Source organism: Acipenser ruthenus, chromosome 4 (assembly GCF_902713425.1).
Source record: "Acipenser ruthenus chromosome 4, fAciRut3.2 maternal haplotype, whole genome shotgun sequence".
Taxonomy (NCBI): domain Eukaryota; kingdom Metazoa; phylum Chordata; class Actinopteri; order Acipenseriformes; family Acipenseridae; genus Acipenser; species Acipenser ruthenus.
This window is the reverse complement of record NC_081192.1, coordinates 5,251,682-5,269,379: the sequence shown is the minus strand read 5'-3', so window position 1 is coordinate 5,269,379 and position 17,698 is coordinate 5,251,682. Positions and strand designations below refer to the sequence as shown.

Sequence of the window (17,698 nt, the reverse complement as noted above, 5' to 3'; positions counted from 1 at the left end):
ACGTGAAGTTGACTCAATGGAATAACCTTGTTTCTAAGTTGAAGTACTGATGAACATGTTTTAACTTGAAACGTTTAGCTATAAAAAGAAAAGACCTCACATGTGGACTCATTAAAAAGTTTCCTTACCTTATATATCTGTGGTGCAAATTTCCATGTATAATGTTGCTTTATTTAAAGACGTACATTTGCAGAATAAATATATGTGCTTCAGTTGGATCTGAATGGAGAGCATTTGTTTTCCAGGGATGTCTCAGATTAAAATGAATGGCACCAATGTGCATTAGCAGAGCATTTAATGCTATGTCTTAACCTTTCCCCCTCGCAAACTGTTGCAACTAAAAGAGGCTGTCCTTAAGAAACCCACAGCTGTTTACAAAGAGCAAAATGTAATCAGAACTGGCAGCTTCACAGCCGCACAGAAGTAAATCTCAATTTATTTGTCCATTATCAAAAATTGTATCATTATCGATTGCTACCTGGTGGCAGAACATAAACAATCTTATTAAAGAAACTCATGTGTTTCTTTGCTGGAGTTGATAGTGTGGATATTGACTTACCTAGAGTAGTGGTCATCCATACAAATACTACAAATGCCAATGGGATGGTAATCCTTGATAATGTTACATTGAATGGGAGCACTCCAGCACAAGGGAATTAAGCTTCAATATACTACCATTCACATGCAATGAAACCCCCTGTAGATGGGATTGCCAGCCATATATAAGAACATAAGAACATAAGAAAGTTTACAAACGAGAGGCGGCCATTCATCCCATCTTGCAGTGAAACACAGGCTGGATCCTCAAAACTGTTGATATGTTAGAAAGCTCCAGCGCCACGTAGTCAACACCTACTGTGGATCAAGTTTCCCTTTGTATTGCTCGTAATACAGAGCAGGTGTTCACTAGATGGCATTGGCAATTACCAATACACAGACTACATAGCTATACTTTTAAATTAATTAATGCTTCCACTGCCCATTCTACCTCGCTGTCCAAAAGCAGCCTCTTCTTCAGCATCCCCATCAGCCTCAAATTATTCTACCCCTGCTCTCGACAACGCTCTTTTTTTTTAGGAATCGTGCCGTCTGCCGTTTCTCCTATTCATTCTTCAGCTCTGCCTGCTTTTTCAACAAGCAAAGATTCTCATGGAAGAACCATCAAATATTCCGGTGGGAGACAGCAGTGCAATAATTTCAATTCCTCATTCTGCATTTCCAAAGGATGCTGTTTTTTACATCTGTGCAGTTTCCGTAGTTCCATCTGCCCTCTTTCATCCTAATGACAGTCATCATTACTAATCAACATCCCGGCTCGATCAGATGCTCTTCAATATCTCCCCGACTGTTTTTTTGTTCATTATCTAATTTCTGGCCTTACTAATGGTTTTTCTATTGGTTTAAAATGGTATCTGTTGGAAGGGCAATTTTGCTTCACTACTAAACTAACTTTCGGATGCCGCAGCAGCCCTAAGATCTTTGATTCACTCTCCGAAGCCCTCTGCTGGATTCTACTCAATATTAATCGCATCCCCTTTCTGCTGCACTTATTGGACAACTTGCTCCTTATATCCCCTCCATCAGCCCCTCCAGCTGAAGCACTCTTAGATCCCAGATCTCTCTTCTCAGCAGTTGGCGACCCCTCTCAGAGGAGAAAACCATCGGTCCAGACCACTCTCTTGAGTTCTTAGGAATAACTTTGGATTCTATTCGATCTGAAGCCTCCTGATAAATGAATGCATTCGCTCTCTCATTCAATCCTTGAGATTAACCATTCAATTTCTAAACTGAACCTTCTTTCACTCCTGGGACATTTCAATTTAGCAATTTGCATAATTCCTCAACATCATTTATTTCTTGTCTTCTTGCTCTCTCTAAACAACTAAAAATCTAAACTCTCACATTAATATTACAGCTGAAGCCCGGAAAGACATTACGATGTGGTCCTCTGTCCTACAGCACTGGAAAGGCCTTTCTCTGTTTTACTATGACTTAATTTCTTCCCCCCACTACATCCCACTCCATACAGATGCTTCTTCTAGTGGTTTTGGTGGCATTTTTCTTAATCAGTGGTTCTCAAATGTCTGGCCTCCAGAAATCAAAAATCTTCCTCCTCAGCTTAAATCCACAGCCTTACTTGAAGTATTCCCTATTGTTATTGCAGCCTATCTTTTGGGCCCATTTTGGTAGAAAAAAAATCTATCTTAATCTTTTGTGATAATCAATCTACTGTTCATATTATTAATAAAGGCCACTCCTCTTCCCCTCTATTATGCAACTTCTTCAAAGCTAATCTGGATTTCAGTTATCAATAAATTTATTTTGAAAGCCTTCCAGGTATCACTAGTAACACTGGTGACGCTCTTTCTAGTTTACAGATCACTCAATTCAGACGTCTGGCTCCCTCAGCTCAACCTTTCCCTCTACCCATTCCTCCATTCAGCAAACTGGTTTTCAATTAAATTCATACAATTGCAATCTACTGTCTTCAGCTGAAGATTATAGGGCGATGCCCTCGCTCCTTCTACCCGCTCCTCCTAATCAACCGGCTGGTCCACTTTCACAACCTTCTGCAAGTAACATCACATCTCCCCTTCTCCCTTCAACCAGGATTTCATTCTTTCTTTTCTCATTCATGCAAAAGACAAGCCGCATCTCTCCCTGGGAACTATCAAATCTTATCTAGCTGGAATTCAGTATCATTATCACCTATCGTGCATTTCGTGTCCTCCTCTCATATATCCCTGCTGAATGCCTTCTTCTACTCATCTTTCCTCACTCATTTCTAAATTGGGTCTTCTTCCACAATTGTATTCTCCCATTCATTCTGTGTAGGTGCAGCAACATCAGCAGCCAACCTTAAAATCAACCAGTCCTTAATTTAAAAAATGCTCTCTCCAGTGGAATCTTACATTCACTCTTCTCTCCTTGATATTATATTATGAAGCAAAGGCCAGGATTGCCATGAGTGTAAAAGAGAATTTGATCAACGTTGCTGGTGACTCTGTTTTGAGAGATCATTTCAAAGTCTCACCTCTTGATCAATTCTAGCTTGTTCCTTGAATTGTCTGAAACAGCTGTTGAAAATACTTGTTCATTTTGCCTCAATGTCTGTGCGAAACAGGGTTTTCTTAGTTTCCTAACATCAAAAACAAAGTCCCGCATAAAAGATTAATTCTCAAACTGAACGCAGTAGGGAGTCAAGGAAATGCATGCACATGGATTAGGGACAGGTTAACATGTAGAAAACAGAAAAGTACTGATTAGAGGAGAAACCTCAAAATGGAGCTCGGCAACCAGTGGTGTACCACAGAGATCAGTATTAGGTCCTCTGCTATTCCTAATCTACATTCATGATTTAGATTCAGGTATAGTAAGCAATCTAGACAGCATTCAGAACTGGGCAGACACATGGCAAATTACATTTAATAGAGAAAAGTGTAAAGCACTGCACGCAGGCAATAAAAATGTGCATTATAAATATCATATGAGAGATACTGAAATTGAAGAAGAAATCTATGAAAAAGACCTTGGAGTTTATGTTGACTCAGAAATGTCTTCATCTAGACAATGTGGTGAAGCTATAAAAAAAGGCCAACAAGATGCTTGGATATATTGTGAAAAGTGTTGAATTTAAATCAAGGGAAGTAATGTTAAAACTTTACAATGCATTAGTAAGACCTCATCTAGAATATTGTGCTCAGTTCTGGTCACCTTGTTACAAAAAGGATATTGCTGCTCTAGAAAGAGTGCAAAGAAGAGTGACCAGAATTATCTTTTAAAAGGCATGTCTTATGCAGACAGGCTAAAATAATTGAATCTATTCAGTCTTGAATAAAGAAGACTACACGGTGATCTGATTCAAGCATTCAAAATTCAAAAAGGTATTGACAATGTTGACCCAGGGGACTTTTTCGACCTGAAAAAAGAAACAAGGACCAGGGGTCACAAATGGAGATTAGATAAAGGTTCATTCAGAACAGAAAATAGGAGGCACTTTTTTACACAGAGAATTGTGAGGGTCTGGAACCAACTCCCCAGTAATGAAGCTGACACCCTGGGATCCATCAAGAAGCTGCCTGATGAGATTCTGGGATCAATAAGCTACTAACAACCAAACGAGCAAGATGGGCCGAATGGCCTCCTCTCGTTTGTAAACTTTCTTATGTTCTAATGTTCTTATAGAAGCCACTGGAATGTAGACTGATTTGCAGTTGAAACTCTCCAAAATCAAACGGAACTCCCACAAATTGTGTGCTAACAAACAGGCGAGTCCTTAAATATTCTTTTATGTTCAAGTGTATTCAGCAGTAGAGTAGTGATTCTGTGCTATTGATGTTGATTTCTATCTCAAGCAATATGTTACATTAGCCGAGACAATAAAATGCTCATGTTCTGTGCAGAAGTACTGTTTCTTAGAAAGAGGGGGGGCACGCATGGGACATGAATCTCCAAAGGGGGGCGCAAACAAGCCGTCATGCCAATATGAGCTGTATTATCAATTAATAATAAATATGAATAATAATAATAATGGTAAAATGGTGTGTCTAGTGCAATAAAGAGTGGTCCTCAGGCCTCTTACTGTTATCCTGGAAGGAAGATCAGGGCTATTTTTACACAAAACTAATTTAAACATTTCTTGCCTGTTTGTGCAGAAGTGCTTTGTCACATGATGATGTAATGAAGCAGAACGCACCTTCGTCACACCGACGTCTAACGCACCAGAAGGGGGGTAGGGGGGAATCCCGTAGTAAAAATCTGATTTAGAGAGATCACTGCAATACAAAAGACAACCTAATCGGAATCGCTTTTTTCCTCTCTCTCTCTCAATAGTTTTATATAGGCAAGTTATCAAAATTCCAGTTGGGGGGGGGGGGGGGGGGGATCCCCCATTTTAAAATTCGGCAGGGGTTGGGGCCCTCGAGCCCCCCTGAAGTCGGCATCTATGGTTCTGGTATTTGATTAAACTTTCAATTTGAATTACATCATTATAGAGGCCACTTAGCTTCTATGACTAAAGTAATCACAATGAGAAATATTACATTCTACCTTTTAAAAGGCATTTTTCAAGATAAGGAAACATACAATGGGTCATGTACTTTGTGTGTTGTGTATTGCACAGGATGTTATGTTAACTTCAGATTTGAAAGAGTACCTGTCACTCTTTTCGATTTGGAATTCAAGAGTTCTAATTGCATATGCTCATTGTTATCTATCTATCTATCTATCTATCTATCTATCTATCTATCTATCTATCTATCTATCTATCTATCTATCTATATATATATATATATATATATATATATATATATATGCGAAAAATCCCTCCCCTTTTATTTGTTTTGATCTGACTCTTGAGCGATTGATTGCCACTTGATTGAAACATTATGAAGCTGTAAACTGGGTAACACGTTTCAGAGGCTTTGCCATTTAATGTGATAACTTTTACTTTACTCCTGGCCAGCAGCATTAAACTGCCAGTGGGTAGAGGTAAATTCCGTAGGAGTACAAGTTGGATGTCAGTCTTATATTATTACAGTCACATGTTATGCAAGAAGGAACTAAAAAGCTCTCGTACAGAATTACACTGAAAGTTATCACATTGTGTGGTGAACGACTGTTTTTCTCCAGTACTGGGAAAACCAAATGTGTCCATTACCCAGGTGACCGGCACTTTCCCTCTACTACAGACATGCTTCCCAGTGCATGAGTAACCTGCACTCTCTCATACTAGAGAAACATATCCCATTACACTGGAAGTTAAACCACATTCTGGTTTGTTTTACTTTCAGTGTAACCTTTCTCTTTAAAACAAATTGCAAGAAAGTAATTCAGATTTCTGCCAGGCTCAGGCAACCAATAATGTGCTCATTTTTCAAGCATGTCCCTGTTGCCCTTCTTTATCTGATTGTTGCTCCCACTCTCCCTGTCTTCTTCCCTGAAGATATATTTTTCACTAGCAAATCTTTTTTTCAAACACTAGCCACAGCTGACTCTTTGTAAGCATCGCAGTAGCTATTGAATTGCTTGACTGAATTTGACCCAGCAATGGAAAAGCAATAAAATAATTGATATTACTGTTGGGATTTACCTCAGGGGAAACCCTCCAGTCCAAATGTTCATGTGTGGAGCTCTTTCTAATTGTTTTTTTTTTTTGTAAATGACAAGGGATGATATAACTGTTCAGTGTTAATGGAGTGTTTCTGTTTAAAGAACCAAGTCCCATTCTTAAGTAAAAATGACTTTTGTCCTTATGCTTTTCAAAGATTATAAAATTACATACAGCTAAAAATACATGGGGGTAAATCTAACCTAATATGAATTCACATTTTCTTATCTCAAAGCTGTACACATTATGGTAAACATTTAGCATTTAATTTGTTTATATATTTTGGTTTTAGTAGTACTTACTGAAAAAAACCCCAACACAATCATATACAGTATTAGTCATGTATTCCCCATAGGAGTCACATGATGCAGACATTGAATATTAAGAAAAGCAGAGATACTGAGAAGGACTGGCAAAGCACGGTGGAATGGCCCAAATGTATTTACTTTTTATCTGGGAAAATGTTTGTTTTGGAGAAAATATTCATTTTTGCAATAAATGTTCTAATGTGTGAATGGCAAATGCTAGACAGATTGGATTGCTTAAAAAAAACATTCCTTAAGCGATTGGTAGAGCTGGGCACCTGGCAGGTGATTAAAGAGCTGTTTACTTCATTAATGTATTGCCTTCCTTGACATCTTCCATGCTTCAAATACACAAACAACAAGTACTGTTGATTTTGCCTGGGCTTATAAAGGGTTCACTTTTGATGATCTAAATGGTGACATGTTAATTGAATAGACCTAAACAGCTTAAATCGTTGTTCATGTCTCAGTTATTTGTGATACAATATAATTAGGGCTTCTGATTTTCGGTTTTAACCAATAAAACCCAATAAAACACCCCCGATACAAAAGAAAATGAAATCGGTTGATAGCCAATAAACACCGGAAAACACCGCAACAACTGTGGAAATGGTTAATCAATTCACGTTGACTTTACCCTTTTTCCATTAAATAATAAAACCTACTACAAAAATAATAATAAATACATTTCCCAGTGCTGCTGGGCAATGTCCCGCCTTCCTGACTTGCCTCTATCATTGATTCATTCTGAATACTTTAAACCCGCCCCAACTACTGAGTGACAGCACATTCCTACATTTCTATTGGAGACTCCGCTCGTGAGATTTAAAACGAGATTACAATCAGGATGGAGGCTTGTTAGCAGGATTTAAAGCTGTATTACAGTTAAGATATAAAACAGAATTGTGGCGTAATGTACAAAAATTCCTACACACAAGAAGTATAGGGATTTCGTTGCGGAAGACCACAAAGGAAAGAAGGCACAACTTAAGTGTGCAAGTACTGTCGAGTTACTACTATACATATTTTGACAGAAAAAAAAATGCTCAATCATTTTGGAAAGTAACCAAAAACACTAATTTCATACAGTATATCAAAAACGAAAGCAATTTAGATTAAACACGAAAATAGCTAAAAATAAGCACCGAAAAAATACAATGAATAAAACCCGAAAAACAGAAGCCCTAAATATAATATGCTCCTGAGATTTTTTGTAAAAGATTGATGTGATATTTTTTGTTAAAGCCCACAGTTAGTGTTCATTTCATTGCTTAAGTTCTTTGGCTGTGTATAAAATATGCAGAATGTCCCCCAGGGGTCTGGAGAAGAGGCATTCCACAGACTCAACAGGGGATAACAAGCTTAGGAAGCATTTATGAATTATTTTGAGAGCTGTATTTCAGCTGTGGATTTTGTCGCTGTTGTTATAAAATGGTAGATTGAATTATTTTTATATAATAAAGGTGAAAAAAATCACTGGAGAGCAATTTAAAGCTGTTATTTTTTCAAGGAAGGTCAAATTCGAAAATAGTGTGTTGTATGGCACAAGAAGAAGCACTTATTAAATGGCACCCCTAAACTTTCCCTGCTGGTGAATTAGCTGTCAAGTACTGTGTGTAAAGAGGATACTGTAGGTAGGAAATAAAACTGCTTCCACATAATGTTGCATAATTTTTCAAAACAACATAGTTGTCAGTTGCATCATAAGGTTTTATCCATTTGTAAGACAAGGAAACTTATAATGTTTTACTTACTGACAGATCCCTGCCTAACAAGAGCAACGATGACTTTTCACAACGTAGGAATTAGCCTCCCTGGTCACTATGGTATATAATTTAATAAAACAGCTCTGTGAAAAAGATTTGACACAGAGGGCAAAGCCAGAGGCCTCAAGAGCACAGAAGAAATGTTATTCAGCTAGAAACTATGCAAGCAATACTTTGTCATGATACCAAATGACATGCAAAGCTTGCTGAAGTTAAGGAGATTGATGTTGAATTGTATTGGATGGCAAAGTCAATTTAACAACTGTCACATCAAAATGTTTTTGCTCTCTGCTACTGTACATCAACTCGCCTCTAACAAACTGCAACTTCGTGTCTTTCTTCTTCTGCTTACACTTCAAATAAAATAGCATTTTCAAACTTTAATCTCACAGTAGTTTCTGGATTTCAGCACTTTCATCACCTGCATCTGTAACATAGCATTTGTAGTTTTATTAACTACAGTGTTGACTTGAAATCCTATTAACGTTGAGCAGTGATGAACCTACTGAACGATAATAAGGCTGCAGTTTTAAATTGTAATAAATGATTTTATTAATATTGTGAACCTCTTTAATAAAATCTTTAGAAATCTGACCCTATTGTTTTTTTTTTGTTTGTTTGTTTTTTTAAGAGGCTGCTCAGCTATCCGTGAAACTTTGACTAGTTGAGTAGAATTTTGTTTTTTCAAACTGTGCACTTCTAATGTGTCACAGCAAACAGACATCAGAAGTCATTCGCCTGGTTGAGGCTTTGAAGACCTATCAGAAATTGCAATCACAATTTACTTGAAGGTTATCCACATCCATAACGGTGGTGTTGTTCCATGTGACAGCTGTCAATGTGGGGAAAAAACTACAACATAGCAAATGCTTAGGCTTTGTTTTAAGCAGAATACAAAATGGAACAAAAAAAAAAGCGTTTAATGAGGTTTCATTATTGTTAAACACTTTTAAATTAGAGCCATTTAATTAGACATAGCAGTGAAGTACCTTGAAGAATGCTGACCGAAAATGTGTATTACTATTTAACACAGATCAAATATAATGAATAAATGGTGTTACAGCTGACCAATCCTTGCTAAAAGTTGTCTAAAAAAATTAGAATCTGCATTTTTAAAATACATTAAAAAAAAAACACATAAAAATGCTTTCAAGGTGAAGGGTTAAATTGTATGTTTTGAAATAAGGGTTATGAAGGTTCACAATAACAATCCACTGGTCTGGCTAAAACTGGTCTTATCAAGATTGAATACATGGAAGAGTGAACAGAACAGAGGGTTGAAGTGCACAGGGTGATTGAGAGGACTTGGCATAATATCTGTTATCTGTAGCATATAAATACATGGAACGTAGATACATTAATTGGGCTGTTCAGGAGATTCATGATGACTCCCTTCACTCCTGTTAATGAAAGAATACCTCCAGTTCATGTAGATATCGCACACCGGTGCGGTAACGCTATTTAAACTAGATGACCATTATATCACGCCTAGATGTATAATTGCAATAACTGTATTTCTGTACTGCTAATAATCCTTGAATGCTAATCTTTGAATAATGTACACTTTAATAAATGCGTTTGATTGAATTTCCTCACTGTTGTCAAGTATCATTAATAACATGGATTAATTAAAAGTAAAATGATTATAGTTGCTTCCACAATCCTTACAAAGGTGAACATTGAGATTTGTTGTTTTGTCCTTGAGGCAATTCTGAAGTACATTTTACTGCCACATCCTGAACTCAAGAACAGTGTACAAAAATAAGAAAAGAAAAGAGATTAAAAATAAACAGTGTGAAGTATTTTTTGACATTTTGTGATGTCTCTGTCAGTAATATCACGGTGAAAGGAAATGTCTGCTTGTTTAGAACAGACGCTGATAGTTCTGAGACTGCAGCCCTTGCCAAAAAACATCTACAGTAGAATTTTAAGTGCCATTTGTAACCCCCCTCTCTCAACCCCTAGTGAAGTTTCAACCATTATTTCATGCTCCTGGGATAAATAAATAAATAACCGATGCACTTTTTTGTCTTGAGTCTGTTTCTCAAAAGCAGTTCTTATGCACTAATGATTTTCTGCCCTTCTTCCTTTTCAGACAGTAACTTCATTCTCGCGAACGCTCAGGTGTCAAAGGGATTCCCAATAGTTTACTGTTCAGATGGATTCTGTGAGCTGGCTGGGTTTGCGAGGACGGAAGTCATGCAGAAGAACTGCAGCTGTAAGTTTTTGTATGGCACCGAGACAAATGAGCAGATAATGCTTCACATTGACAAGACCTTGGAGGATAAGAAGGAATTCAAGGGGGAAGTCAAGTTTTATAAGAAGAATGGTGAGTGTAATTCCTTTAAGGAGGCGGGTCTCATTTTCAGGCAGAGCTTATATTTTCTGATGGCTAACAAATGGATTATTACTTTTAAAAAAGTGCACAGCTATCTTTAAGATCCCTGCACTGGCAACTGTTAATGGATTTTTTTTTTATCTCAAACAAACAAACAAACAAGTACTGTAACCACTGTAAGTATGGGACTGCAACTGCATGCTATTATCTTCAAGAAGAATATGAATGTATACTGACGGTGTCATTAAAAAAAATAACTGTGGTTGTTTATGTAAATTAAATTGACAATAGCCAGGTGCTACAGATGTAAGCGGGCTACGGTTTAATTAAACTGTTACATCATTAATGATTAACAAAAAATGACTGTGCTGTTGGGCCTGGAAACAACATATTACACCAGGGGTGTCCAATCCCGGTCCTGGAGGGCAATTCCACTCCAGGTTTAACAGGTAACATGATATCATTAACTACTTCATGGTCTAAATTGAGGTTTGGTTCAATTTAACAATTTAGAACAGGGTTGGAACAAAGACCAGGACTGGAAAGACCACTTCGGCCACCCCTGTATTACATCAATAAAGTACAATAATTCAGTGTTGAGCGTTCTATACTCCCTAAACCTCTGAGCTAAAAGAAATATTTGGAAGACAGGTTTGGGTTTATTGTGACTGCTTAGGTGTTTGCATTTACAGTACCTATTATTCCCTATTCTATAAATATGTAACAGGTTTTCATAAAATTTGAGTTATACCACGTCTCCCCAACTAAACACAAGTGAATGACATTACAAAAAAAAAATGGAAATGCCAGATGACAAGGCTGCGCTCTATGCTGGCTGTTTGAAACACATACGGATAATGAGGAGAGAGTGTAATTACTGGCTGTGCTTCAGCATCCCTCAGTTACCTTTAATTTAGGACCATGCTGTAAATCACAGTGTAAGTGATGTCAGACCAGGTCAGGAAACTAAAGTTGCATCTTACTCTGGGGATGCCAGGCTCTATCTAATGAATATAAAAAAGAAGGTGTGACTATAAATATGTTCGCAATCCTACCTCTCTCTCAGAGACACAAAACAAAAAAGTTTCAGCCTTACCTTGTTTGCATACAGTACTCTAACAGCATGTATTTAATAGAGCTGCATGGGCTTTTTAGGGTTGAACCCATGAACAGGCTCGAGTCTGGACCCGCAAAACCTTGATACCGTTCGCAAACAGGCTCTTTATGAGCTCAATGATCAAATCTAACTAATTGTCAGATTTTGTGTGTATCTGTAAATCATAGTTCATCTAATAAACAATATCATATCCATTACCAAGATTACCTTGATTAACATAGCAAACATGGTTTATGTCAGGAAGGCAACTGTGTCTTGTTTCAAACCTAAAAAAAACATGTATCAAGGAGGCTTCCATCTCTATTCAGTACAATAGCAAGGAAGAGTTATTGCTAATGATTCCCACTACCTACTACCTATGTAGATCCAACCTGCTTTTTCCATCTACTTTGGACAACCAGTGGACGAAGACCTTTGCCGATGAATAAATAACTTTTCATATGCTGTATAGTTTTATTTTTTACAAATAGCCACAGATCCGCCCTTCTCTATAATACAATTTGTTGATTATACAGTTTTCAAGAAGAATTGACAGATTTCTCTCACAAGACCTCTGAATATTGTTGGAGACAAAGTCACTGTAGCTCAAACAATGAACAGGAAGAGAGACCAAATTGATACAAGCGAGCCTGGATACTTGCTTCCAAAATCATCCACCAACAATGATGGTCACCCCTTCAGCTCCCCATGGTAATGGCTGTCTGTGGCAATGCGCCCCGCCCCTGTGTGCATTTGTGTGTTATATGTTGTATGTATGGTGCGTATGTTAATGTTGGTGTATAGATTGGTACACGGGATATAAACGGGTCTGTGTTTCACGTGTGTTTAAAGTGTATAATTATATTTATTATTATTATTATTATTATTATCATTATTATTTATTTCTTAGCAGACGCCCTTATCCAGGGCGACTTACAATCGCAAGCAAATACAAATACATTCAAGTGTTACAATATAAGTCATACAATAAGAACAAGAAATACAATAATTCTCAAGTGTGACAAACCACAATTCAATAATACAGCAGATAATAGTGAAAGTTACATCAGGATATGATTAAATAGTGATAGTTACATCAGGATATGATTAAGTACAAAATACTACAGATTAAACACTTGGCAGATTACAATATTCTGAGGTACAGGATTAAATGTAGTAAAATAGGGGGCACGAGGATGGCACATCACTTCACGTGCAGATAAAATATGTATAATGTGTGGCACGGGGTTGCACAGAATTAATTCACGTGCTGGGATTCAAGTGAATAATTCATTAGTAATTGAATCCCAGCACAATAGTATATATAGACGCACATTTCATTCAGTCAGGGTTGGGTGTTCGGAAGAGGAGAACGGGTGAGAGAGAGAGAGGAGAGTTAAAATAAGTAAAAACGTGCAAGAGAAGTGTTTTGTTTGTACTCACCGTGTTTGTTTGTCTCCGTGCACCGTTTGTTTAGTGTTAGTCCGTTTTGTCTGTCTCTTTATTTTGGCTATAGTGCCGTGTCCCGTGTTTTTGTCTGTTCAAACCTTTTATTTTCTGTTCTGTTTATTAAATGGTGAGCGCGATCACGCGCTCATCTTAACCAAAACCCCAAATCTCTGTGTGTTACTTCCTGATTCTGGTCTGACGCCACCCACTCCGGCCGTCTTTGTGACACGTGGTGTCTTCGTGGGATAGCCGCGCCTCCAAGCGTCAGACCAGGAGGGGTCTGGATTAAAAAAAAAAAAAAAAAAAAAAAAAAAAAAAAAGTCAATGGCAGAAGACGCCATCAAACTGTGGGGCTGGTTCCTGGAGAATGCTGGGCTGGAGGCCCAGTCTCTGCCCATAGTCGTCCGGGCCCTGTGGATGATGGACAGTGAGAGATGGGAGGCATATCAGGAGGAACACACCCCAAACACCTTGGAGGAAGGTGTGGAGTTTGTCCTCAGCTACCTGGAGGCAACCATAAACGGAACAGCAGCCCAGGTAGCAGGACCACCAGCAGAGGAGTACCTGCTGTCCCCATCTCCACCAGCAGAGGGTGAGTACCTGCTGTCCCCATCTCCACCAGCAGAGGGTGAATGCCTGCTGGTTTTGCCTCCACAGCCCAAATGGGAGGAGCCTGAGCGTCCACAGCCCGAGCGGGAGGAGCCTGAGCGTCCACAGCCCAAGCGGGAGGAGCCTGAGCGTCCACAGCCCAAACGGGAGGAGCCTGAGCGTCCACAGCCCAAGCGGGAGGAGCCCGAGTGTCCTACGCCCAAGTGGGAGGAGCCTGAGCGTCCACAGCCCAAGCGGGAGGAGCCCGAACGTCCTACGCCTGAGTGGGAGGAGCCCGAACGTCCTACGCCTGAGTGGGAGGAGCCCGAACGTCCTACGCCTGAGTGGGGGGAGCCCGAACGTCCACAGCCCAAAAGGGAGGAGTCGGTGCGTCCACAGCCCAAAAGGGAGGAGTCGGTGCGTCCACAGCCCAAAAGGGAGGAGTCGGTGCGTCCACAGCCCAAAAGGGAGGAGTCGGTGCGTCCACAGCCCAAAAGGGAGGAGTCGGTGCGTCCACAGCCCAAAAGGGAGGAGTCGGTGCGTCCACAGCCCAAAAGGGAGGAGTCAGTGCGTCCACAGCCCAAAAAGAGGGAAGTCGGGGCTTCCACAGCCGTAGGACCCAAGCTGCCAGCAGAGGGAGAATGCCTGCTGGTCCCACCTCCACCAGCAGAGGGTGAATACCTGCTGGTGCCGTCCCAAGAGCCAGAAGGGGAGGAGTTACAGGCTCAACCCCCTGAAAATTTTTTGGGGGGAGAAGGGCAGGATGCTGGTGTCCCCCAGCAGCCTCTAGCTATGCTGCTGAAGGCAGCACGGCGCACACATGCCCAGCCGCCACAGCAGAGGGAGCCCCTCACTGCCACAGCCTCCCTCTGAGTGGCCAGCATCAGCCCCATCGCCTCTACCTCCGCCACCTCCACCAGCAGAGGGTGAATACCTGCTGGTTCCACCTCCACTGCAGTGGGAGGACTGCTTGCCCCTCCCACCTCCACCAGCAGAGGGTGAATACCTGCTGGTCCCACCTCCACCAGCAGAGGGTGAATGCCTGCTGGTTCCACCTCCACCGCAGTGGGAGGACTGCTTGCCCCTCCCACCTCCACCAGCAGAGGGTGAATACCTGCTGGTCCCACCTCCACCAGCAGAGGGTGAATGCCTGCTGGTTCCACCTCCACCGCAGTGGGAGGACTGCTGGCCCCTCCCACCTCCACCAGCAGAGGGTGAATACCTGCTGGTTCCACCACCGCCAGGAGCAGAGGAGCTGGAGCTGCCTCTGCCTCCACCACCGCCAGGAGCAGAGGAGCTGGAGCTGCCTCTGCCTCCGCCACCGCCCGGAGCAGAGGAGCAGGAGCTGCCTCTGCTGCCCGTACCTCCGCAGGGAGTACGGTGGCCGGAGCCCCAGAAAGGGGAGCTGCCAGCCACGAAGAAGGGGGAGGAGGTCTGGAGACCACTTTCCCCAGCAGCAGTTTCGCTGCAGGAGTTCTTGTGGCCGGAGCCCCACAGGAGGGAGCTGCCGGCTACGAAGAAGGGGGAGGTCGGGGGACCACCTGCCCCCGCAGCTTTTTCGCTGCAGGACGGGACCGGCATGCTGTCAGCCGTGCCACTACCGGCAGGGGAGCTGACAGCATTTCCAGCCATGGGCCCACTGAAGCCTCCCTTCCCAGCCCGAGACTTTGTCCTGGACTGCTGGGTTTTTAAGGGGGGAGGTGGCCGTTGAGGCCATGTGTGCTGCACACAAGGGGGGGTATATGTGGCAATGCGCCCCGCCCCTGTGTGCATTTGTGTGTTATATGTTGTATGTATGGTGCGTATGTTAATGTTGGTGTATAGATTGGTACACGGGATATAAACGGGTCTGTGTTTCACGTGTGTTTAAAGTGTATAATTATATTTAGGCACGAGGATGGCACATCACTTCACGTGCAGATAAAATATGTATAATGTGTGGCACGGGGTTGCACAGAATTAATTCACGTGCTGGGATTCAAGTGAATAATTAATTAGTAATTGAATCCCAGCACAATAGTATATATAGACGCACATTTCATTCAGTCAGGGTTGGGTGTTCGGAAGAGGAGAACGGGTGAGAGAGAGAGGAGAGTTAAAATAAGTAAAAACGTGCAAGAGAAGTGTTTTGTTTGTACTCACCGTGTTTGTTTGTCTCCGTGCACCGTTTGTTAAGTGTTAGTCCGTTTTGTCTGTCTCTTTATTTTGGCTATAGTGCCGTGTCCCGTGTTTTTGTCTGTTCAAACCTTTTATTTTCTGTTCTGTTTATTAAATGGTGAGCGCGATCACGCGCTCAGCTTAACCAAAACCCCAAATCTCTGTGTGTTACTTCCTGATTCTGGTCTGACGCCACCCACTCCGGCCGTCTTTGTGACACTGTCAAATATAATTACAAAAAGAAACTAGTCTCTCACTTGGTGAAACCTTATCTCCCAAACACAGTAGTAGTAGCTTTACATGGAAATACTGCAAATCACGGTATTACTCCTACTCTAATGATATTCTCCTCCTATAAATATAATTAGGATTAGTGGTTAATTATGATCAATTACAAAGTAATTTCTCTAAATTTGGATTAAGTATTAATATATTTAAGGTGGTGTACTCAACACATCACTGTAAAGGATTATGAATCTCAGTTATAGGCAACTGTTATATTTGTATTGTCTTGAGTATGGGGTGTTGTGGCAAAATAGTTTGCAGTGCGCAGGTGTAGGGGTGATGCAGTGCTAAAGACAAGGACAAACAACAAAGTGCTGGTGAAATGATGGTTTATTTATTTGTAATCCACAGTCTGATGACAATAGTAAACAATAATGACAACAGGCACTACAGAGCGTGGTGTATTGCTTTGTTTAATCCACGGGTTCAGTCCCAAAATAATAGTCCCGATATATAATCACCAACAATAAACACAAACACGATCACAAGTCCATAGTGAGTGCTGTAGTGCTTGTGGTGCAAATACAATTAATCAGGACTCAAGTGCAGTGTTGTCCAGGTTTTGTGCTGGTCTGTATTGACAGCTCCGGATCGTGTTAGCCGTCTAATAATAACAAACAAGTATTTTAGACACGACAAAACAAACAAAACACTCAAGATAACAATACGGTTCTCCTTCCAGTTCAACATTAACCATAACAAAGGAACAGATCACCTCGCTACGTCCCCTTATATACCGTCAATCACGCCCCCTTGGTTAACGATTGTAACCGCTCCTCCAATCCGCGGCTGCCACATCGTTTCCCTTCCGGGTCGATGATTTTGTGTACCATAGCCCCGCCCTCTTTCTAGATGGCCAACTTCCACCTAACCCTGGGAATAAATTGTCTGGCCATCCAGTCCAGGGCACTCTGTTCCCGTTACACAGCGCCCTTACAGGTCGGGAGGGAGATTTATCAAGAATCATTCTGTCTCTGTCACAGGTGTTTATATTATTTTAAATGTTCTTCTGCGGTTATAAATGACAGCTCAAAAAATAAAGCCAGGGCATAAATATCATATCAGACATTTGAAGCAAAACTAACAGCAGCTGAATGCTACAGTGCATATTTTGAGACAATATCTTCCTTGACAAATGTTACATTAATAAAGGCATGAAAATTAAATTGCTTCTCCTTGCATGCATCAAAAAGTGTTACTAAACATAGATGCCTCATAATTGCGTGATTATTTCTTTCTCTCATTCAGAGATGACATCACCATGAGCTTTGCAGGCTCTGTGTTGCAAGGATAAAGAGATAGAAGCACTGCATATGGCAAGCAAGGGGATCACAATTAATGATGCTGTCCTTGCTGAAGATGTTATTAAATCTCCTGCTAGCTTCACTTACGTACAATTTTCAGGAACAGCAGTTATGAAATAGGTTGCTGAAGGGTGCATACAATTTAATAGTGTTCATATTCAAGCTTTGTGGCTTAAATTATAAAGTTTACCATGTTCCATGCAGTTAAATTGGAATGACTAACAAAGGGGGGTGGAATTCATTGTTTTGAAAGACATTTCCCATGTTGTAGAATGTGCATTCATTATTTCGAAAGGAGTCC

General features: G+C 40.7%; 1 protein-coding gene across 2 annotated transcripts in view; it reads left to right on the top strand.

The window, feature by feature from the left end:
- The window catches only part of LOC117399756 (potassium voltage-gated channel subfamily H member 8-like), a 102,948-nt gene that overhangs the window by 13,677 nt on the left and 71,573 nt on the right, over positions 1-17,698 (top strand). For both annotated transcript variants that reach the window (XM_059021542.1, XM_033999124.3), the window contains exon 2: positions 10,276-10,509. In XM_059021542.1, coding sequence (XP_058877525.1) covers positions 10,276-10,509 — 234 coding nt within the window. The remainder of the gene's footprint in view (positions 1-10,275; positions 10,510-17,698) is intronic.